At 38.4% G+C, this 23,633-nt stretch overlaps 1 protein-coding gene across 4 annotated transcripts in view; it reads left to right on the top strand.

Moving 5' to 3' along the window:
* Window positions 1–2,738: 2,738 nt before the first annotated feature.
* DIAPH2 (diaphanous related formin 2) overlaps window positions 2,739–23,633 on the top strand; it is a 194,115-nt gene continuing 173,220 nt past the window's right edge. For 2 of the 4 annotated variants that reach the window (XM_069868008.1, XM_069868007.1), the window contains exons 1-4: window positions 2,740–2,950; window positions 16,310–16,342; window positions 18,715–18,891; window positions 19,342–19,446. In XM_069868008.1, the coding sequence (XP_069724109.1) occupies window positions 2,843–2,950; window positions 16,310–16,342; window positions 18,715–18,891; window positions 19,342–19,446 (423 nt within the window). In that variant the 5' untranslated portion in view covers window positions 2,740–2,842. The other 2 variants (XM_069868009.1, XM_069868010.1) reach the window with 2 other exon arrangements.

Below are 23,633 nucleotides of genomic sequence, written 5' to 3'. Positions count from 1 at the left end.
TTTAATAAAGAAAATGCCTTGAAACAAGTAGACTGTACTTTTAATATAACATTCAATAACGACATACTTCATCCAGCTCTAGTGCTTTAGGATTTAAATTAGAGCTAGACATAATAAGTGAAATCAAACTATGGGTCTGCTGTGACTACAGAATTAACATCTCACTAACAAATGCAGCATGAAAACTTCTTTTTAAACAATAGGTGGGAAGCTGTCAGCTTCCTCTTCCTATAAATAAGTACAGGCAAAATAAGTTGACTTAAAATGGAAAAGTAGATTAGGCTGTAACCTAATCAGTGAACTGTTCTGCAGCCACCTCACCTGGTTAAAACAAAATGTAGCGGTAGCCATAGAAAATTAACCTTGCTGAAGCTGTAATCCTTAACCATTTATAGAAATAGCCAGAAATATATGTGCTTTTAATTAACACTTGTGATATTGTTCATGATTGTAACATGAAAAGTCACTTTGTTTTAATGGTTAATACAGGGTGTTTTTAACACACCTTCAAATCACCAACATAAATTTTGTACAAATGTAATAACTTCTGGAGACTTAATTTACAGAAACACTGTAGAATGTACGATTGACTCACAGAGGCCAGGAAACTATCACTTTAGATTAAAATAAAACTTTATCAAAGAAGTATTTCTTGGACTTATCTTATCACTGAGTGGATTTTCTCTGGATCTAGGTTTGCAAACAAATTATATCTATTCAGCAATTAAAGAGAGTGCTTTTTAGAGAGTAAGGTTATTCTGTCAATAGGGAATATCTATTCATATGCAAATAATGCTTTTCATTGACTTTCACTGTCTAATAGTTAATACTTCTGATCCTATTTTTCTACCGATTAAGATAAGCTGTATACACTGTGATATTATTTGCCACACTCTCATGCACTGTAAAAACTTTAGAGTGATTTCCTTCTGAAGATAAAGTTTTGGATTTTAAAAATTCTAAATGTAAACAGATTCTAATGAAAAGTGCAAAAACAGGAGAAAAGGGTAGGAGAGAAAAATCTGACCGTGATGATGATACTGATCAGGAAAAGAAACAAGACAATTTGAAGAAAGTTTATAGCTCGGGAGGAGTAACGGAAGGATTGTGGTATGTTTCCTGTGGTAGAGTGGTTGTGCTAATGATATAGAATTTTTGGATGGAAAGCTGGAGAATGTACTAGTGGGTGACTTAGCAGCATGTTTCCTGTTTGTGGTTAAGTTAAATACTGTATGTTGCTCCATTCCCATCCCCCAACACACAGCCCAGTTAGGAAAAAGATTTCAACCTTGCTAACTTTCTTCTTCACCGCCAGAAACCTGAGAAGTAGAACATTTCTCAAGGACTGAAATCTGAATAACTGGTTCGGTGAGCAGTTGACTTCAGCTGTTTTAGATCTGCTGCTACTAAGAAGACGATGCCTTCTCTGACAAATGGAGATTCTGTCACTGAATTTATAAAATCTCATGTACTCAGAACCCTTTCTTTTCATTGGAGTATGTCTCTTCAGGAACCTTGCATGATTATATTTTTTTATATGTTCAGAGGGAGGATGTTAGCAGAGTAAGTTCTTATATTGCTGGTTCAGACAGTCATCTTCAAAGGCCTATTTCGTTCAAATTCAGATATAAAATCATGTGTGTTTTAGGGAGGCTCAAAATATCTCATGCCTATCTATGATAATTTTGCTGTAAGACCTGGCATAACTTTTTTACAGATGCACATTTGCAGTTTTCAGTCACTGTTAGCTGTCGTGGTTACGTGACTAAGATTAATCGCAAATCCATAGGGAGAGATGCACACAGCAGTGGCCTTTTGTGCTTATATGTTCTTAATGTTATGAACCATTTTTTTGTAAAATGCATAGTTTTAAAATACATTTTCGTCATAGATTAGGCCAAGTTAAGCAGTTTGTACAACTACTAGTTTCCACCCTCAGGCCATTGTAGGACGTTCTCGGAGCCGTGCCAAAACACTGCATCACAAACTTAATTCCAAAATGATCTGAGGTTTGCCTCGTCGCCTTGAGCAGAGCTGTGGTTTTTGGTTTTGTTTTGTTTTGGTGTGGAGGAATTTTTTCATTTAGATTTTCCTAATTGGGATAGTTGCATTATTTCACCTCACTCCTTTTGCTTAGATCCACCTGCAGATTTTATATGCTTATAGTTCTTCTGATGTCCAGAAATGTTTGTTTTTTCTGACGTCTTGATACAGGACAGATTTCTCTGACAAGATAACGAGACGTACAGACCAGCTGCAGCAAAACTTAGTGACTAGCTCCCACAGCAAGACTTCTGACTGACGTGAGGCGATAACACCATTAAAATTAGTTCTTGGAAAGAGGCACAAGGCTCGTGGGAAATCTATTCTGTCCCAGCTCCTGCCTGGCTGTACATCCCTGACAGAGATCGCGGATTAAGGGCTGATGAAGGGACACCCGCTTTCTAAAAACGTCCGGAGAGGAGCCTAGGCGAGGAGCCGCCCCCCCCCCCACCTCCGTGACTCCCGCCCCCCCCACCTCCCTGACTCCCGCCCCCCCCACCTCCCTGACTCCCGCCCCCCCCACCTCCCTGACTCCCGCCCCCCCCACCTCCCTGACTCCCGCCCCCCCCCCACCTCCCTGACTCCCGCCCCCCCCACCTCCCTGACTCCCGCCCCGCCCCGCGCCCTGGTGACGCGCACGCTCCCCACGCATGCGTCACAATCGCGGCGCGCACGCGCATATCCGCTGGGCGCCGGCGGGACGGGAGGCGGCGCAGGGTTGCGGGGGCGTGGGAGCCGATGGGGCTCTGAGCACCCTCCCCGGCGCTCCCGGGACCGGGCGGACGGCTCGGCGGGCAGCATGGACGGGCAGGCGGGCGGCGGCGGCGGCGAGGAGCCGCCGGGCTCCGGCAGGGCGAAGCGCAGCGGGCGCGCCGCGGACGAGGAGAGCCGCAACAAGCCCAAACTGGTGAGGGGGGGAGGGCGGGGGCGGCGAGTCCCGAGGGGGAGTGGGGGAGCCCCGGCCCCGGCCCCGGCCCCGGCCCCGGCCCCGGCCCCGCGGGTGTGGGCTCCTGCGGCGTTGGAGCACCCAGAATGTGTTACGGGGTTATGATGCAAGCGGTCTGCTTCCTGAGTGTGGGATGAGAAGTAGTCGCTGGTAGAAAAAACAGTGATACGCTTTTTGTTTGAGCTCAGGTTTCATCGAAGTGGGTTGTATTGACTTAAAATTTCTTCATCGGTTGAGGGGCGAGGCCCTGGCCCAGGCTGCCCCGGCCCTGAAGGTGTCCGGGGGCAGGTTGGACGGGCCTCGGCAGCCTGGTCTGGTGGGAGGTGCCCCTGCCCAGGGCAGGGGGGTTGGAACCGGGTGATCCTCACGGTCCCTTCCACCCCAAACAATTCTATGGTTCTATTTTTTTGAAAGCCCGTTGTTTGGCGATGCTAATATTTTGTGTTCACTGTGATCTGTGCTGGAAACATGTGTTTTCTACTTTAATCACCTCCCTTTGCAGCCTTTCCCTGTCTCAAATGCAAGGACAGCTAGAGCCAGCTCCAGATTAGTAAGAGTTTTGACTATTGTGAAGTTCATAATAACATTAAAATTAGTCCTGGGGAAGTAATGGAATGTCTGGGAGGTTTCTGGGAAAACTTATACGCATGCACGTAAATGGGAAATATATTCTGTGCCCGGCTCTTGTCTTGTTGTACATGATTGATGGAGATAACTCCCTCATGTTTCCCAGGCCTGGTAAAGGATGCTTGTTTTCTAAAACCCCCAAAAGAGTCTCAGAGAGTTTATTTGCTGGCATTTTTGGTATCAAGAGAGTTTCTGAGTTCAACGTGAGACCAGTTTAAACTTTTGGAAGTTGCTCCTAGTCTTTTGGACAGACCTGACAAGCTTTCAAGCACCCACCTCTCTTTAGGAATGTGAAGTTTTGTTCATTATGCCCATACTTTTTCAGTTACAAGAAGATATTTCTGCTTACAAACACAATAATTTGAAACATAGGCACATTTCAGTGCTAACAGCAGTGGGTTGTATCTTGCTTTATAAATGCACGAGCAGCAAAACCAGCTAAATGTGCCAGTGTTTACGTTTAATTGTTTACTTCTCTTACACTCATTTGTTTTAACTTTGAATCAGCTCATTTTAGCTCGGTTTTCTGGTGGATTTTCAAGAACAGTAGTGTAGCAGGCACCTAAAGCTTACCTGACTTTTCTTAATGAATATTGCAAACTTAGTTTAATCTACGCAATATGTTCTTTTCACAGGCAGTGGTAAAACTAAGTCAATATGTTAGTGCTCCCACTCTGTGCTCCTTTCATTGAGTGCATTGCCCAAGCTAAGAAAGGTGTACTTCTTGGGATGATCACCCTGAGAACTGTTGTGACTTTTCATTTTGTCACTGAAAACTAGGTTAGAATGCATGTGGGCAAGATGCTAATTAAGCATAAGGTACAAGGCATTTAAAAGTTACTGAAATTGACAGTCTTTCAAAAGAATGACAGAATAAGGCATGACTTGAAGTGTGGTTGTGTTGAAATTGACCGTGTGTATCTTACCATAAGGTAACAAAACATGATGTGTCTTATTTTGGTTTATGGTGTTAGTGGAAACAAACTCATACTTCCTCACATGGATAAATATAAACAAGCTTCATTATACAAACAAGAGGTTTGTTTATAATGCTTTTACAATTTCCTAGCTAAAGTAGCTAGGAAGGCTGTTCGAAGAACCCTGCAGGAAAGTGATTTTTAAATCACACATCGAAGTGCTTCTATTGGAAGCTGAGGATGGAAGTTTGAATGTTACGCTGGCAGAAGAGAATACCTTATTCTGGAAGAAATACATTGTTTAAACATCAAAGTGAAGTAAGCTCACAATTAGTTTGAACAGAACAAACATTTCCATTGCATGTCCTTTTCAGTTATTCCAGAATCACTGGAGTAGACTTTTATTGTCACATTTAGTGGAAAAAGTATATTATGTTAATATTGGACTTCATATGCAGTCATATGTTTATTGAGGAGATGATTACAGTCCACCAGCGGTGTGGGTCAATGTAGTGGTATGTTGCTTGAACGAGATGTCTTCTGAGAGATAGTTTTGCCCTGCAATAAAGTGACTGGCCTATCATTGTGTAATTGAGTGAATGGGTTGAGTGGGAAAGTAGATTCTTTTCCATTCTGGACATGATGTACAGAAATGGTGTATGAAACCGATGTGAAGAGGGATTTACCTCTGAAGGAGAAAAAGGATGGGATTTAGGTGCTTTAAGTGGAGGTGATGTGAGTGGACAGCCAGACTTATCGATTACTGCTATGAATTTACAGGGAAGAACAAGAATGTAATCAGGGAAAGGCTTAATTGATTATGTAGAAGAATAATGTTATTACATTTTGCTGGCTTCAGTTTTGAATGGGCAATTGGTTCTGTTTAGGCTAAGGTACCCAGAGAGCAACCTTACTTGGACCTCATCCCTGTGGTCTTCACTGAGCAAATAAGATGAAGGTATATTTGGGACTTATGTAAGAGAAGCCACACCATTCCTACAAGTCAGTGAGTTTACAGAAAGCTGCTCAGAGTTTGGCATGGAAATTTTCTTGGTTCAGCTTCACAACTTATAATTCATCAGGTTTTGGTAGAGTGATGGGGATGAATCAACCTGTGCTCTGTTGCATGTAATTCAAGGAACTCCACGGTATGCTAAGAAGAGCATGTCTTTTCCAGAACTGGATTTCACACATCAAGTGTAGTGCTGAACCAAGGCTTGGTGGGAGAGGGTGTGCAACTACGTGTGGCAGAAGATTTATTTTTAGTTTCTGGTGAAGCAGCTGAAATTAGGTAACTAATTGGGAAGAAAGCTAGGGGAGTGATTTTGTATGATAGACTAAAAGTGACTCTATATGGCAGGGAGCTGGGGAAGCTGAAGTCATTTTTTTGTGGGAGGAGACAGTCAAGAAGAAGGTGGAGAATTTTTGTTTCCCCATCCCCTCTATGTGAAAGTAAAAGGTGGGCCATGGTGTGTGACCTGCAGAAGCATAGTGCTTTGATGTTTTTTGTTTTGATATTGGTGGGTTTTTTTGGTTATTTTTGGTTTTTTTTAATTTTATTTTTAAGGACTGAAGCTTAATTGATGGCATTAATTCACAATTGATGGGAAATAAGACTAGGCTATGGAGAGAGGATCTGTGGTACAATCTGTCTTATGAGTACCTTCACACATTGCAGCTGCTCAAAGAGCTCTGATTTCATCTTTCTCATTTTTTGCTGGCACAAGGACTGGAGGTGGGAATGAGTGCCTGGTGGTTTTGTCATTATTTTTGTTTACAATGAAAAGGGCAGGAAAAATTTAAATTGTTTTGGCAAACAATCATCTGATCTCGTGCCAGCCCTGAGAATAGGCTGGCATGAGATGGCAACGAGCAGTTACGTTCTTTACTCCGTTTGGCAATGTGCTTGTTTTGCTTGTTTAAAAGTATGCTTGTTATACTAGGGGAAACAGACTAAATTAAGGTTGTCAGGGAGATTGCTGGGATTCCTGTGTTTGTTAATCCTTAACTTAGATGTCATTTTCTCTGCTTAACACTTAAGTATCCCATGGAAAGTCTATAATTCTGTTGGGTACCTACGAAATCAGTAAAGTGTGTGAAAGTGTCAGGTCTGATTTGGCATGGCTATCAGAGCTCAGCTGAAGCCAGGGTCTTACCAAGTCGTTTGTCTTTTTAGCGGAGGAGTGGAAGTCAGGCTTCTTATGGAAGCTCATGGCAGAAGAGTGGGAGACAGAGGTCATGAAGGGAGCAGAAGAGGAGACTGACTGTAATGAAAAAAATAATTTGAAGGATGATTTCATGTCTGTTGACCAGAAACAATGGAATCCTTGTCCTTGGAGGTTTCAAGACCTGGAAACCTGGACAAAGCCTTCAGCAGCTTGATTTGAATTTGGTGTGGAACTTGCTTTTTGGGCAGGAATTATTGCTAAACTGAGAAAGGAATGAGATCCTTTCAAATGTCTGTGATTTTGTGAATCAGTGATTGAAAAGAGGTGTTATAATAGGATTTGTAGTGCTTCCTGACTGCTGGAATATTGGCTAACTGGAAGTTAATACGGCCAATGCTTTTTAAATGAAATTAATAATATATCATGCTTGTTTAGTATTGGTATGGTAGAAATATTTTTGTGCATGCAGTAACTAGTGCTACGCAAATAGTATGCTCCATTACCCCCCCATTCACTTCTGGTTTGTCTGGTAGTTGTTCTGCAGCAGATACTGCACTCGGCTATAAACAAAAGTTTTGAATGAGGCTGTCTTCTTAGTGTGATGCTGTCTTGAAAAATAGATTGGGAGAAAGATCTTGTATAACATGAAAACCAAATTGTGAGGGGTAAGAGAGCTTATTTAATTGGAAAGCAAGTGGATTTGGTGATTCATCCAACAAAAAGCGACTCATACTTTGTTTTAAAAGCAGGAATTGTTTATGCTTAATACTGAAGTCTTTTAAACCTCGTCAGCTTTGAGATTTATCAAAAGCTGTGAACTCAACATTCTGATTAATGTGCCATAAACTAGTATCAAATGTGGGAACAAAAGCTTGTATCAGTTAGCTTAAAACCAGAAGTAAACTTGAGTGTGGTTGGGAGGGTAGGTTTCACAGCTGTGTTGCTCCACCCATGTCAGTGCAGGAGCTACCAAGTGCTTTAAATCATGCTTCGGTGCTATCAGTTGCTGTCAGACAGATTGTGTGCTAAAGGACCTGCACCACACCATCACCTTTGCCTCCTGAGGTTGCTTGGTGTCATTCTCTTGTGGAGGGATAATCTGCTCTGTACATGTGACTTGCTTAGATGTTTGTATAGGGCGTACATGAACTATGAGTCAGGTTGAGCAGAGATTTTTGGCAAACGAGTAAAATGTATTACATTTGAGATCATAGTGTCTTTGAGTAAAACCAGTGCATGCCTGCAGAGGATTCTGGCATCAAGTGTATGCTTGAGGAAGAAGTGAACCGAAGGGCTTGTGTTTTAGAAGAATCTTTGTCTTAATAGGTCAAAGTCAAGACATTCCAGCAAGTGAAGTTAGTTAGGGCACAACTATTATTGAAGAGTAAAAATGTCTTGGTAAAGTTTGCTTCTGCTGCTGAACAGTATACTGGTAAGGCAGTACTGATGTGGTAGAGTAGGTTGTGCTTGGTTGCTGATGTTTAAGTAAATGCTTTAGCTTTTAATGTGAATTGATACTGATACTGTTTAAATGAGGTGATAGATACAGTGATAAGCCAGTCTGCTTGTGGTAGTTAAACTTCCTGCTTGTGAGACACTGCTCTAGAGCTGTTCTGTACAATACAGGAAGCTTTGCAAACAAAACTTCCACCTAGGCAACAAGAAAGACAATTACAGTGAGAACTGACAGCGTGTATATGGAATAAAGTGATATTTTCAGCACTGTGGTGCTGATTATCGAAGTTATTTAGGAGGGACTTGTGGTTTTTGAATTACAGCTAGCCTGTAAAGCATGTGAATGATACTGTGATTGCTGATGATCCAGTAGAAGGAACAGATAGGCATAAAAACATTGGATGGGTTACAGGATGACTTATTGTTTTATGCATCAATTGCAGGTTTTTGTAGAGGTAAACATAATGGCTAATAACTTTCCTCCATTTCTTTTCATCCCTGCCCAAATTTAGAGGCTAAGTAGAACAAGAGATGGCAATTGGTGCTGAAGCAACAGACAATATCAGTTGCTTGTTCATCAGTTTACTTGTTCAACTTTAAAACAACAAGAAGTTAGGAAACTATTAAAATGGATGTTTTTACACAGTTCCTTATGACTTGAGTACCCTAGTCGTTCTTTACATTTGGTATAATTTTTAAATGTCTAGTAACTTTATTTTGGAGGAAAAACTTTTTTTTGTTATTAAGGGTTATTGTGATAGAACAGATAATTTTTAGAGAAGAGTAGCAGTGGAAACACTTTCTTTGGTTTTTGTGTAACAAAGTGTGAAGTTGCAAGTTGACAGAACTAACTTGTATTAAACTTGCATGTTATTTTTGTAGCAAACTGATCTTTTACTTAATATCTTGTAGCTTTGTCTTACAGCATTGATAGAATGAGCACCTCTAGGTTTCCCTTTGCCAAGTGTCAATAAGTGGAATCTTGCTTGACATAAGTAGTACTAGCTCTATCAGCAAAACATATATATTCTTCTTGTTAAATATTAATTTAAATATATGGGAGAAAGGAGTGACGATTAAAAATCTGCATTTTTGAGGCAGCAGTATGGGCTTAAACAGGCTCCATACACACCTTTGGTGCTCTATTGACTTAAGTTCTTGTGCAGCAGCAGGACAAAGAAGAACATACAACTTAAAACAGTTAAAACCCCTCCTTTGTTATTGGTTCTTTGGTTATTTGCTGGAACTAATAAGACTAGTGTTATGGCATGCTAGAAGTCCTCCTTTACTATTGGTTCATCTGAAGTTCATCTGCTGGAATTATTAAATTTCTGCTATCTTCTCATGATAGCTGTTTAGTTGGATGTGGTGTGAAAGCAGCACGTTATGCACGTGGGCAGATCCAAAAATGATTGCTATGGCAATTATTGTAACCTACATTATGATATAAACAATAAACTCAGCTGATTTGTAGAAATTGAAGTACATTGGAAGTTTAGTTCAGGAACAAGCCCACACATGGGAAATGTTGCAATGTTTCTTCAGATACTGAAGGTCTTCAGTCCACCTGGGTGGGGTAATATTTGATCTTTAATGTAGTGTGTACTGCAATATCACCACACCTTCTCTGTTATGTAAAACAAAAATGTTCTTAAGTGTTTCTAATAGATTTGAGCTTGTCCTGTATAAAGAAGAAACTGTGATTTTTTAATTAATTTCAGACTGTGTTGGGGGAGAATGGGAAACAAGGAAGTTCAAGGTGATGAATCTAACAGGTGGCTTTCTTTAAGGTTCCCTTCTTGTTCCTTTTAGTGATCCTCAGAGTAAATAATTGGAGACAAGGTGGTGTTGGAGAAAGTATTAAGCGTGCTGAATATGTGATGCATGTTTGCTGCTCACAAGTGTTCTTTGCATAGTGTTATCAGATACAGAGGACATCAAAGATGGGAAAAATGTTTTTATTAGTTTACACTTCTATGTGAGAATAAATATAAGAGAATCTACTTGAGCAGTGTGAAACCTTCAGAGCAGCGCTACCTCATAGTTTAGAATAAATTTCTAAATAAAAAGCTTAAGTTTGGGACACCTGGGGAATAGTACTGTAGGATCCCAACGCTTGGAGCTACGGGACTGTGGCAGTGCAGTACAAGTAGCAACTTCAGTTTAACCCAATGTGCTTTTACTATTGAGTTCCATTATGGTCTGTGCCTGCAGGAATTAGTCAATCTAGAATTTCTGTTCCTCAAGGAAATGCTCAAGTTCCTTGAGGTGGCAGTAACATTGCTCATTTTCCCAAGTTTTAGTATCACACCATTTATTATCAGTGGAAAGTAAAGTAACATTACTATCAGCATTTATTACGTAGGGATCAAATACTAGTCTGATCAAATACTTGCTCTTTGTTAGGAAGTTTGTGTCTTGGAAGACAGACAAGATTATTCTAAGAAGTTGTTGACATGATCCCTGTGACCATATGTTCCAAGACTGCTGGGTACAGACAAAATGAATAATGTTCACAAGTAATTCCTGCTTCTTTGGCTGGCTGCATCCTTTCCACTGCCAGTCCCTTTGTGGGCTGTGTTTCACTTGGTTGGATTTTGTGAGGGCTTTCTTACTATTTAAAAACCACAAAGCAAATACTTATCCTCCCATCCTCCAAGTAAAATACTTCACTTTCAAGGAGCTGCCCAATATCCAATGAAGCTCTTCACAGTATAGACTTTCTGTCAGCATTTTCAACTTACTATAGATGTTCTACTCTACCTTAAACTGTATCAGTTCTCTTCCAGCAGATTAATTTGACTAGTTTTATCCTCTCCTCAAATGGTAGCAGAGGAAAATTCAAATGGACTGCAACACTAATTTCAGTGTTTACTGTACCCACAAGAGCAAGAAGTGTTCTACGAAACTGACAGCATGCTCTGTTAGGAATCTTCTCAAAACTGTCTCTGTGTGTAGCAGGAAGAAAAGTATTTAGAAATTGAGCCTGTCATTTGTACAGGGATATTAGCCTGTACTTGTGTGCACTGTGAAATAGTAAGCAAGTAAGCAGAAATGAAAAAAAAAATGTGTAAAGGTACTGAAGACATTTCTCAAATCAGTTTCTCAAAGCAATTTCTGCTTTGTTTTTCAGAATGTCTTCAAAATAACTCTTCTTGCTGTTGAGTTAACTGGTCATCACTCATTTTGAAAGAAAAACCTGAGTTTCAACAAGAGATTAATCCCTGGTTCAAAGCATGTAATTGTACTTAGAAGGGCTGCATGTCAATTAATGAGTAGAAACCGACTAAGATTGCACTTCAGTAAGAGTGAAGATGAACCTTGTCACAATAAAGAAAGTTCTCCTAGGAAATATCACTTTCTGGTTTTATTCCAAACCAAGTGATGTTTGCTGTAGGTGTGGTGAACATTGTATGCTGATACTGACAAGCAGTGCTGCCCAATACCAGCACAATAGCAACCACTTGCTGCTGGCTGTCCTGGTGCCACCCTTGCCCTTGTGTCTCATAATCTGCAATTTTGTTGGCTTACACTCCTGTGGAACTGCAGCTTTTGGAAGAAGCTTTTAATTTTGCTCTGATTTTTAAAGTTGACTTATCATTGAACACTAATAAGCGATTGTCTGAAACAAACTTGTCAGAACACTAAGAGCAGTTTGAGCCACAAATAAAACCTGTGTTGATTTGGCTTCCTCAAATCCCTCACATTCAGTTATATTCAGTTCTGTGTGATTCTGTGATAAAGCTGTTGAAATGATGGCTGTCTGTTTGTTTACTGTTATTTCTTTCAACTTCTGTATTAATTTGCATTTTGGTAAAGGGTTCTTTGAAGTTATCTGGAAAAACACGGGTTTTGAGCAGTCCAGTTGCTTTTGTAGCATGATAGTGCCACTTCTGACAGAAATGAGGAACCCTCTTCAGTTTCTCACAGCTGCTGTTTTTATTCGAACAAGACTGCTGCATGTCCCTGTTCTGCTTGCAGAGAGACTCAGTGTGGGGGTACCCTTCCTTGCCATCCCTTAAGGATCAGACAATGGCATTTGTGTCCAATATGTTTAAGGTGCCTCTGGTTTTCCTCTCCTTCCCTCTTGGGAGCAGTGCTAAGGCACTCGGTCTTTAAGTGTGGTGATTAACGAACGAATTGGTGCCCTCTGCTGTTAATAATTACCAGTCACCTCTGGCTTTACTTAGCATGAGGGGTTGTCCAACTTCTTTTCCTATTATTACTCATTTCTAGATGATTTGTCTCCTGTGGAAACAACAAGAGTAATTGGAGAAAACCAGGCGCCTTCCTGATTGGAAACGTGGCTGCTGTCTTCCAGTTGAAGCACTGACTTCTTGAGCTGCCTTTGTGCTGTCAGTGTGAATAGCTTCCTAGCTTCATTTTGGCAGCCTGGTGTGAGGTGTTCTCATGCTTCTTGATCTCCCTTTGTAGTGCCCCAGGGAATGAATGTTTACCTTCATGTTCAAGTTATAGAATAAGACATAGTTTAATAACTTAATAAGTATTTAAGTTATTTATGAAGTCAACAGCTGCAAGGCAAACAAAAATGTGGTGTCATACAGGCTAAATGAAAAAGGGCAAAGTCTTAGTGTTGCTAACTTCAGCTATCTTTTATATATGTGGATTACAACAACAGTTTTGGGTTATACTTGAAAATGTGGTGAATGCTTCTTGCAGTGCCAAAAAATTGCTAGAAAGGAAACATTTTGTGAATTACATTTTTACTAATTTTATTAGTAATGCCAGGTATACTTCGTCGTGGATTAAGATCTTGAGGGTCCTAAATGAGTGTATAGTTCTAGATTCTGCACATCAGCTAGTGCGTTTCTGGTATCTCTCCACAATTTCCTAGGTAACTTTCATGTTTAATTACAAAATTGAGTATGTTAACAGATGGTTAAATTTGTCTAATGGGAAAGTTACTCATTCTCCGTACTGAAGAACAGAGGTTGTAGGAGTAAATTCTGTTTTGTGCGTGCAAGACTTAAAATAAGGTTGTGCAAAACTTTCTTGTACTTTTGTACTTTGTAACCAGTTTTGGGTTTTGCCCTTAAACTCCCTTGGTTCAGGTACTCCTGTGGGAAGTTATTCCCATCCTGGTTCTCTGCAAATTTTTTTGCAGCCAGTTGAAACCCACTTGTCCTTGAGTTAAGTTTTACTATGTCTTGCTGATGTCGAAATCCAGATAAATTTAAAAAACAGTTATATCATCTTAGTTTAAAAACAAGTAAGTTAAGAGAAGGCCATGTTTCTGTTTCAGTTGGAGCTGTTAATGGATTTGGTAGCTAGTGTGGAGAAGCGGGTGTTGCAGCACACCATGGTTTGCCTGAGCAGTGTGCTGTGGCATGAAAATTGCTGTTAAGTTTAGAAGGTATGCAGCTTAGCACTGCTTCATTATACATGTGGTAGACTGTGAGTTGGTTTTGACTTTTTTTTTTGTGATGGTAGTGAGAGTCTTGCATTTTGATACTAGGAACTAGGAGAGAGATACGATATGCTGCTGTCTTAACATGTATATGTGTGTTATATATAAAGATATTATTTTGATATGCCTTATCTGCAAATGCTTTACCATAGAGACTTTTGCAAAACCTTTGCCTTTATGTTGCTCTTAAAATTGCAAGTTATTGTCCTTAACAAGCTTGGAGAGGTTTGATTTCACCTTGTGATGCTCAGGTTGTCTTAGAGAAGGCTGAAAGGATAATGCTAGACGACTGACTACAAAAACTACAGTATCTAAAACTTCCTCCTTGGGAGGTAAACTACATTTGATTTATGTTCTTAAGCCTGACTGGAAGTCTGATTTCTTTCTTAGTATAAGAGACTGTCAAAATGGTGTGTCGGTGAGAATCTGCAGGTACATAACTGCCTTGCCTCTGCCTCCAGCTATGTGCAATTTCTCTTCTACCTGTTAAATGTATTCCTTGTCTTTAGCAGCTACTGGCAGCAGTGTAGCTTATGCACCATAAGGAGTTCTGGGAAGTGAGCTTGAGATGTCTGAAAAGATGCTGTGTGGTATATTGCTTTATTATTCTGTGTTTTGCACAGAGGAGTTTGAGTGACAAATACAGTATAAATGTAGAGATGAAGTAGATTATCCTGTTCCAGGTTCTGGGAGAGATTGACAGTACTAAAATGATAAGGAGGAAAAAGAAGTATTTCTAGTTTGAGTGATTACTAAAAAGGATACAGAGTTTTGGAACTTGTTGCTTACATGGTTTTCTCTGTGTTGGAAGTCACAGTTAGGCCTTATTTCATTTGGACTTCTTGCTCAATAATCCAAATTAAAAATAAAAGATCTGTTTTACCAAGTAAGGACATCTTAGTTTTGATTTCAAGATTGCTTGCTCTTAACTCTGTACTAAGTTGAAATAACAAAAATAGAGGAGATGTAGATTTGGGATCTGTCAGTTAGGAAGATGAAAGTTTAGTGTCAACATTGGGAGTGGTAAGAGACTAAGGTTTTATCCTAGCTATCTGTACAGGGTCGGGCTAGGATGGAGTTTATTTTTTCATGGAAGCCCATATGGTGCTATGTTCTAGGTTTACGTTGTGTTGATAAAACACCAGTGTCTCAGCTTCTGCCAAACAGGGCTTACTCAGTGTCAAAGCCTTCTGTTTCTTACTGTTCCCACCTTCTCAAGAAGTAGGATGGGGTGATCTGGAGGTTGGGAGGGGACTCAAGCCAGGACAGCTGATCCAAACTGACCAAGGAGATGTTCTACAGCATGTGTCATGCAAGAAAACAAGGGGCAGTGAGGAGGAATTTTTTTCCAAAGTAGCAATTACTCGGAGACTGGTTAGATATTGGTCTGCTGGTGGTGAGGGATGGCTTTTGCATTGTTTGTTTCTTTATATATATATTTTTTCTTCAGTTGTTAAACTGTCTTTATCTCAACCTATAAGTTTACCTTGCTTTTGCACTTCTGCTCATCTCTGTGATTTTGCTGCAAGGGAATAAACAACTGGCTGGATGGGGACCACCTCACTGTCCTCTATACCTCTTGATGCTTATGTTCATTGTATTTCTAAAGTATGAGTGTGCCATTTCTCCTTCTCACTTTGATGCCTTCTCTACTGTTTGTGTAGTCCTATAAATTTCTTCATTTCAGAAATAGAATATTGAGAACTGTAGCAAGGAGATAGAAAATGGAATTAGAAGGAGCACAGTGTATTAATATATTCCACCAAGGGGAAGAGAAATGTGGTGTATGTTGATTGAACTTTCTCTGTCTTAATGGTACACAGTGGTATGGGGCATTGACTAGAAGCACCCTGATCATTTCAGGTGGTGAGAGCATAACCAAGGAATGTGAAACTTTTCTGCCTGAGCAAATAGGGTTGGTTTTTTTCATACCAGTGACTTGCAGGGTGGTGGTGTTATGAATCAACTGCCACACTTACTCATATACAGCTGTTTTTTTTTTTTGTCATATTTCCTCTCTGCTTCTTCTCCAAAGTGTTAGACCTTAATTACCTGTTTCTGACTGTTGTATATTAAACATTGTTCAGTTTACTCCATATTTTTCCTTGATATGGTTGTTAATACTCGTATGCACTGTAGATTGCTGTCTTTGTCAGCAGGATTTTACTGCTGTTAAGGAAAAAGTGAAACTGTATTAGGGAGGGAGGAAGAGATAGTAGTGGTTGCTTTGTGCATCATCTGTGAACTGGCTTTAACCAGTCCATCTATGGGTTCACAGAAGTTACTGTTAAGGAGAAATTGGCAGAAAGCTCAAGAAGCTACGGTACAGGGATTTCTCCTCAACTCAGAGTCTCAAACTCTGTCAGAACTGACAGTGTCACATAGTGATCTGCTGACACAGTTTGATTCTAGTAGTCCGTGTTTGGTTTGGAAAGCTTTTTAAGAGTCGGAGTACTAAAGCTATGCAGGCTTCAGGTCCTTGAGTTAAATAGTGAAAAGACAAGGTGAAATAGGATACAAGACTTTTTTTTTTTTAAGATTTTTTTTTTTTCCTGTGTGTGTATAAAATGCAGTAGATTCCATGCTGCAGTTTTGTTACAACACTTATTGAAATGTTGGGTGCTTTTTAATATTAGATTACATGAAATGTATATTGTCTTTGTTCTGAAACAGTAGGTAACACTGTCTTTTTTTCTTTGATTTGTGTGTGTGTTTTTTTTAATAGAATATTCAAATAAAAACTTTGGCAGATGATGTGGTAAGGTCTTTGTAACATCTTCTCTCGCAATGGTAACTCAGCACTGCATGCTATTTTACTCCAAATATTGTGGACAATATAACATGTGCTTATAAGGATATGAAGGATTAGATGTCAGAAAATTGAGTTAGTATTCCCGAAGATCTTTATTTGCAACTTCAGTTGAGGGCGAATAATTACTGATATATATTTGGAGAAGTTTTTTTAACTCTTAAGTGTTATTTCTTTTGACCTTCTTTTTAACAGTAAAGAATTTGCAGTGGTTCTTTAGGTTAGTTGCCAGATCATACAAGTGGAACAATTTTGTGTAATAAATGTGTACTATGTTTCAAACAAGAAGTTTGAATTCAAGTTCAGTAGCACTAACTTTATAAATCTGTATACTTTGAAACCTGTTACAAATATTTTTACAGAAACTTATATCACAATTGATTTCAGTAAAATTATGAGCTTTTATTTTCTGTATATAATAGTTGAGCCACACCGACCACTTAGTTAATAATCACTTATATGTCTGAAGTGAATAAATTCTACGTAGTAATCATGTAGAAGATTCATTTATGGCTTTAAAGGGATCACATCATTGCAATCTGATTTAAAAAAAAAAATTCTTTTAATAAGATCTGCTTGAAACAGATCACGGTATTGTAAAATTGATCTTAAATCCCTTTTTTTTTCATGACTGCTGGATGGGCATTTTGATGTAAGTGAATTGTAGAACTGCATTTTATGTAATTTTGGGGTTTGCCTCTTGGGCATGGTGTCCAGTCTTTGGCCTTTTCAATAGGCCGTGCTCTAATTTAAGCTTCAAAAAAATGTGATGTAAACTATTCTAATAAGGAAAAATGGCATTAAAGTTCTTGCCTTGTTAAAGACATCAACAGTATCCTTGTAGGTAATGTGTTTCTGTCCACAAATGTAAGACTTCTAAGGAAGAGGAAAACCCAAACCCAGCCTCCCCTCCCCTCAAAACCACAAACAAAACAAGAAGACCTACAAAGAAATTCAGAGGGGCATGCAGCTTATCTAGGGACACTTTCTGTTCAAAAGTTTAAGGTAGTCATGAAGGATCTCAAAAAACTACACAAAACAAACCAAGAAAAAGAAACAAACCAAGGAAAAGAAACAAAACAATAGTAAACAAAACAATAATAAACAAATCTTATTCCACAACACTGGGTCAAATTTCTCTGCTACTGATCGGATTAATTGAAAAAGAATCCAAATCTACAAATGAAATACTCCATTAAAATTTTCACACCTCACTGAGATTGTTCAATTATAGAAAATAGTAATTTTGATTTATGTATCCTCATGGACTTTGCAATAACTGCTATGATACTGGTAACCCTACATAAGCTGCTGTTAGGTGAAAGCGCATCTTCATAAGGCTGTTGAATGCCTGAAACAAATACGCAAGTATTTGTTGATGTAAATAATTAATTTAAAATAATTGCTGAAGACATAATGTTCTCAAAATAAACATATTTATATACAGTTAAAGACAGTATTATTAAGTAAAAACAAATGCTGACTATTCAGAACAGACTTACATGTTAACGATACAGTTTTAAATGGCCTTATGAGGAAGTTGCTCTTGTTGGTTGTTTTCAGTTTTAACAAATTAACTAAGTAACCATGCAGTAAAAAAAACATAAAGGTTGGGGGTTTGGCATAAGGCATAAACCAAGTCATCCTTAACTGGTGAAATGACACTGCAGTCTGTGTGGTATGCTTTTACTAATGTTTGTTATGCATATTTAACTGTGGATGGCTGCTTCGGTGTAAGTAATCCTTTACCTCGCTTTTTAAAATTATGCACTAATTTCAGGAGTTTGTACTCAAAAATACTGCAAGGAATTGTGAACTATACTTGGAGCGTTAATTCCTCTACAAACTTTATTTTACTTCAGCAGGATTTTTTTTTATAAGCCTGATGAACTTGTGAGTACCTCCTTCCCAACGCTGGCTTTTTCAGTTGTCCTCCAAAGACTTATAGCTCTTCAGATGATGGAACGCTTGGACATTACCTCTGTGGTACCATATTTATTCGCTACCAGGATAATTAGGGAGTAATGTGAGAAGATGAAGTCAAGATTTTGAAATGCTGAGAGTTTCACGTAGATGGTGTACTTTAGAAACTGCAACACAGTTATATTCTTTTTGCATGTGACTTGTCCTGAATTTACCTTAAATGTTGTTGTCTTTCTGTGACAAGTAACCTTTGAATGTTAGAGTATTTTTACTTACAGTTCAGTTTGAGTTTTAACTGTGCTGCCTGGATTAACTATAAGTGTGTGTATTACTGCCATGCAATTGGCTGCTTTCCTATATTTGTATTTTTACTTATTTTTATATGGATGTCTCTGCAGCGTGACAGAATAACGAGCTTCAGAAAATCAGCAGTGAAAAAAGAGAAACCTCTCATTCAGCATCCTATTGACTCTCAACCTTCTATAAGTGAAATCCCGCTTGCCCAGGCACTTGTGGATGAACGTTGCATGAACTTATCAGAAAAAGAAGTTATGGATCTCTTTGAAAAAATGATGGTGAGATGGTGTGCTACTTAATGTTACGAGATTTTAATTTGTGCTTATGTTGGCATTTGTTTTTTGCAGGTATTAACTTCTTGGGAGGGCATAGGCCTAGTAGACCTGTCTAAACGTGAACAGTTGAGTAACTTGTATAATGCTAGTATTATGTAGGTTTAAATTGCTTGGTCTATTTCTGAAGAGCAAAAAGGCAAATTTCACTGATGGTAACTACGCTTGATGCAGTTACAATTTTGGCTAAACCTTGAAATCAACTAACACTTGCAGTGGCAGAATAAAATGCAAAAATCAGGTAGCTCAGAATTAAAACTGAAATGCAGACAAGCTGGAAAAAGTCACTTCAGTTTGTTAGAAATGAGCCATTTGTTTAAGAAAAGTATTAAAATAACAAAGACTAATAGAAGCATGAAATAGCATCTTGATGTTGTGTGATCTCTTTCTTTACAGGAAGACATGAATCTAAATGAGGAACGTAAAGCTCCTTTGAGAGATAAAGACTTGACCACAAAACGGGAAATGGTTGTCCAGTACATTTCTGCAACTGCCAAATCCGTAAGTAGTCACCTTTCCAAGACAGATAAAAGTAGGAAGCTTAGATTCCTGTGCATTACGCTTTTTCAAGCTTGAAACTTCCATTATTTTTTGTCTGCAATTATCTCCTAAAAGTGGTAGGAAAAAAATGAATACATCTGTACTTAACTCATACACTTTTAAATGCTTGCAGCTGCCTCTGAAAGGTTAGTTTGCATCTCAGTTGTTGGACAGTGTAAAATCTTGATGCTTGCTTGTAAACTGTAAGAGACTTAAACCCAGTAATGTAGAGTAACTGGTGGAACCTGAGCCATATTTCTATGGAGTTCTCTTGCCAGTTTTTGGTACCAGAAGCTTTTGGAACAGATAGCAAGACTTTGTGGCTTCATTACTGACATAAGCGCTGGATGTGAAATTTCCAGTGTGAGAAACAGGGAGTTGAAATTTTGGAAGTTTTTAAAATTGAAAACCAGCCGATATTATAGTGTAATTTGAATATGTTGATTATTGTAGATGGCTTGAAGACAGTTGAATATTCTGGTAAGAAATATTCTGGTAGTAAATTAAATGATCCTTTTAGTGAAAAAATGGTCTTAAAACAAGTTTCAGATTACATTTTGAGTAGAAAAATAATATTCAGACCTTTCATTTGTGTTGATCGTTCCCTTAAGTTGATCAACTTAAGTTGATTGATTAACCCTTAGTTGAAGGATGCTTCAGGCGGAATTTCTCAGCTGTATTTGTTTTGGGGTGCCAGAAGTGTAAGAAAGCCACTGGATGCCCCAAAGTTTGCTGGAATGGAGAAATACAATTTCAAACATTGCAGAGCTGCATCTTATTTTCTGCAGTGAGATTATCAGTACTAGTAATTTATAAAATAACAGTAATGCTCTCTGTGTGTTAAATTGACTATTGCAAATATAGTTCTTATCACGTAAAAGCAGAATATGCTGCAAGTTCATGACTGATATGTATAGGGATATATGTTTTGATTTCCTTAGAAATAAGTGTTGTCCTGATTGGTGCTACTATTTTTTTGTGTGAAGAATTTGAAGCTAGTAGTAAATTCTTTGTGAATCCAAGGTGCAGTGGTAAACTTCAAGTAATAAAATTTGTTCTCAGCATAGTTCTTGAATAAAATTAGGCAATGTGTGTTCTTTTAGTTGGAATTTAGGATGAAGCTCATCTTTGTTTCACACCTAATTCATTGTATGCAATTAAAGGTTACTGGATATGAAGATGACATGTGGACTAATTGTTCGAATACTTAATGGCAGTACTGATAGCAGCTCTACAGAGCTGAGTCTGAGTGCTAAATAGAGATAGCGTTAAATAATAACCTGTTTCTTGGTGAAATGAAGTGACAAACAATCTTGTATTGACGTATGCCTTATGAAACTATAAGCATGAACTGCAAGCAGTACAGTTGACTTGCTTCTCTTTTAACCTTTAAAATCAACCCTGCAGAGTTAAATTAAAAAAAAAAAAATTAAAGCTGTGATGAGTAGTGATTATTAAATGCCAGTGCTTGGCATTAAACTTTATAAACTTAAGTGAGGAAAAACTTGCATTATAATGTGAAAATGGTGATTTACATTTCTGAGAGGAGTCATGTTCCTGCATGAATTCATCTTAAAGAAAATCCACAGCCTGCCCTGGAAGGAATCCAGTGCTTGAAGCCTCATCTAGCTAAACGTGCAAGTTGTTGGAGAATTATTCAAGCTTATGCAGTGAATATAATGAAATTTCTGGTTGTATACTTTGCCTAGACTGTTGTCGGGAAATATCGACTGTGTGTTGTAAGGTTTTTGTCTTCACTTGTGATCAATATTAAATCTTAATTTTTTGTTAGTATGCAAAAAATACCTCATTGAAGCACTAGAAACTTTCATAATGAAAGCACTTGCAGTTATTTCTCAAAAAATAGCTGGAAATAACTCTCTTAAATATAGTAATATTGAAATTTAGCTGCCTCAAGTACCGAAGTTTTCTAGCTGAGTAAGAAAAGCATGGCTACGATTGCATGTCTAACTGCTGGAAATTTTGATGGATGCATTGCTGCCACCATACATGCTGCAACATGAAAAACTTAATGGAACTAGGGATATGTTTGCCAAAACATTCAAACAATTGAAAAACAAAAATTCCAAAATGTCCTCGTACAGGAATGTGTGCTTTGCGCTTAGGTCAGCGCTGGTATGGCTGTTTTATATGTATGCAAATTGTTTTTCCTAATGGAAAAACAGCTTGTATCAAAGTTTGTGTGCTTCAGCAAGTCCTTGTTGCAATTGAATCGCAGCATTTGAATGGAATTTTTAAGGTTGTTTAGAAATATGCATGACCCGTCTATAGGGTGTTACGCTAATTTAGCTTTTAGTTTAGCATTTTAACTTTACTTAAAAAAAAATATAAAAAGTAGAGCTCAATTGTAAAATGTTGATTGGGATCTTACAGTAAAGCAAAACCTCATTTTGACTGTTAATTTTGTCTTCTATTTAGTTAGGGTATTGTTCTGTTTAGTTGAATTCAAGCCCTAACCAATTTTTACTGCATCACAAATTGTCAAACTTTCTTTTCTTCAGGCCATCTTCAGGCTTGTCTTCCATGAAAATGCTGATCGTATTCAAAATGATCTTTCTTAAAATTTTCTACGTTTTTCTTTGATCACAGATAAATATCCACCTGGCTTTACTTATTTTGTGCTGAAAATACTCAGGCCTTGTCTTCTGCTTAGACCTCACAAAACACACCTAACAGTTGATGTGACTTTTGTTCCAATTCATTTCATGTTTGTTTTAGTTAGGCTCTTGAGCTCTCTCCACTCATTTGAAAATACTACTCATTTGCTGATGCTGTCTTACCCAAATTATTTTAAAATTTGATGCTTCACTTTCTCTGCCTTGTGTGCCGTCTGCAGCATGTTGTCCATGCTTTTCTGAAACACCATACTGTCCTCAGAATTCTGACTGAGAAAGAAAACCTTGGTTTTCAATGGATGACAAAAAGCTTTCCTGTTCCTTGTATGATGGAGGAAGGATAGAAGCTAATAAGCTTTCATGTGTACTGATTATCTGTGCTTCTGATGGCTGTTCTTGCTCAAAGAGAAATGTTGTTGACCGTGGGTATTATACCTGGGAAATGGTGAAGGCTGAAGGCTCAGAATTATGTTTCAGAACAGAACTTGATGATGTCTCATGCCATGTTGAATGAGTTGAACATTAACGAGAGAAGAAGGTAGTAAATTTGGAAAAGAAATAGTCTGGTGATGGCAATCCATCTTGCGCTTCTAGAGGAAGCTTCGTCAGGAAGAGGTGATTGTGAAAGACTTGAAGGGACTTCTGTCTTCTGAAAGACTTCCTAAAAGAATAATGCAAGAGATAAGAGCAGAAGACGAAGCAGGTAGAGGCTGAACAGATACAATCACCTTAAGATCTGAAATCATACTGTGTTGGTCTCTGAATCAAATAAAAGTGGCTGTTTACTGAACTGCTGCTATCAAATTGAGGCAAATAGCCAACAAGGAAAGGCCTATGATACTTAGGCACAAGGTTCTAATCCTGATGTCCACAGGAACATGGTTGCTAGTGTAAAGTGATAGAACAAGGCAGAGATATGCTGCCTTTCTAGAGAGTTTCTTTCGTGTGAAGTCAGCTTCATGTTCGTGAATACGCAGAGATGCAGTTCCATGGTAAAAGGGCATGTCATTCTGTAAATCACTGTTTAATTACCCATGTAATTAAAAGCATCCATACTGAGCAGTTGAAGAAAAATGCCACGAGATTCTCTGAAATGCAAGTTAGATTTATAACTCTAGGCTGTGTTTTTGATTATGAAGACTTAAATTCAGTGATGACATCATCTAAATAGTTCAAAAGCTCCAGAGTAAATGAAGTTGTTCTATGTACCAGGAAGTCAGTATGCCATTAGTTTTTCTCTAGTTTTCTTAGTGTCAAACATAAAATATCTGACCTGAAAATTTTAACAAAAATGGCACAACTCTTAATCTTTCAAGATGTAATTGTCAAGTTAGGTATTCGGTTATTTTCTTGTAAATGTGTAAAATACTAGTGACTCAGCAGGGGAGCATAAGAATTGCAGATTATTTCTCCTACAGTAGAACTACTGTTTTCCTGTTGAGAAGGTGTAACTCCTAAACGGTTTAATAAAGTAATAAAAGAATGTAACTGCTACTAATGATTAAACACTGA

Source organism: Phaenicophaeus curvirostris, chromosome 13, assembly GCF_032191515.1.
Source record: "Phaenicophaeus curvirostris isolate KB17595 chromosome 13, BPBGC_Pcur_1.0, whole genome shotgun sequence".
Taxonomy (NCBI): Eukaryota; Metazoa; Chordata; class Aves; order Cuculiformes; family Cuculidae; genus Phaenicophaeus; species Phaenicophaeus curvirostris.
Note: the sequence above shows the minus strand (reverse complement) of the source record. Positions and strands in the feature narration are given on the sequence as shown.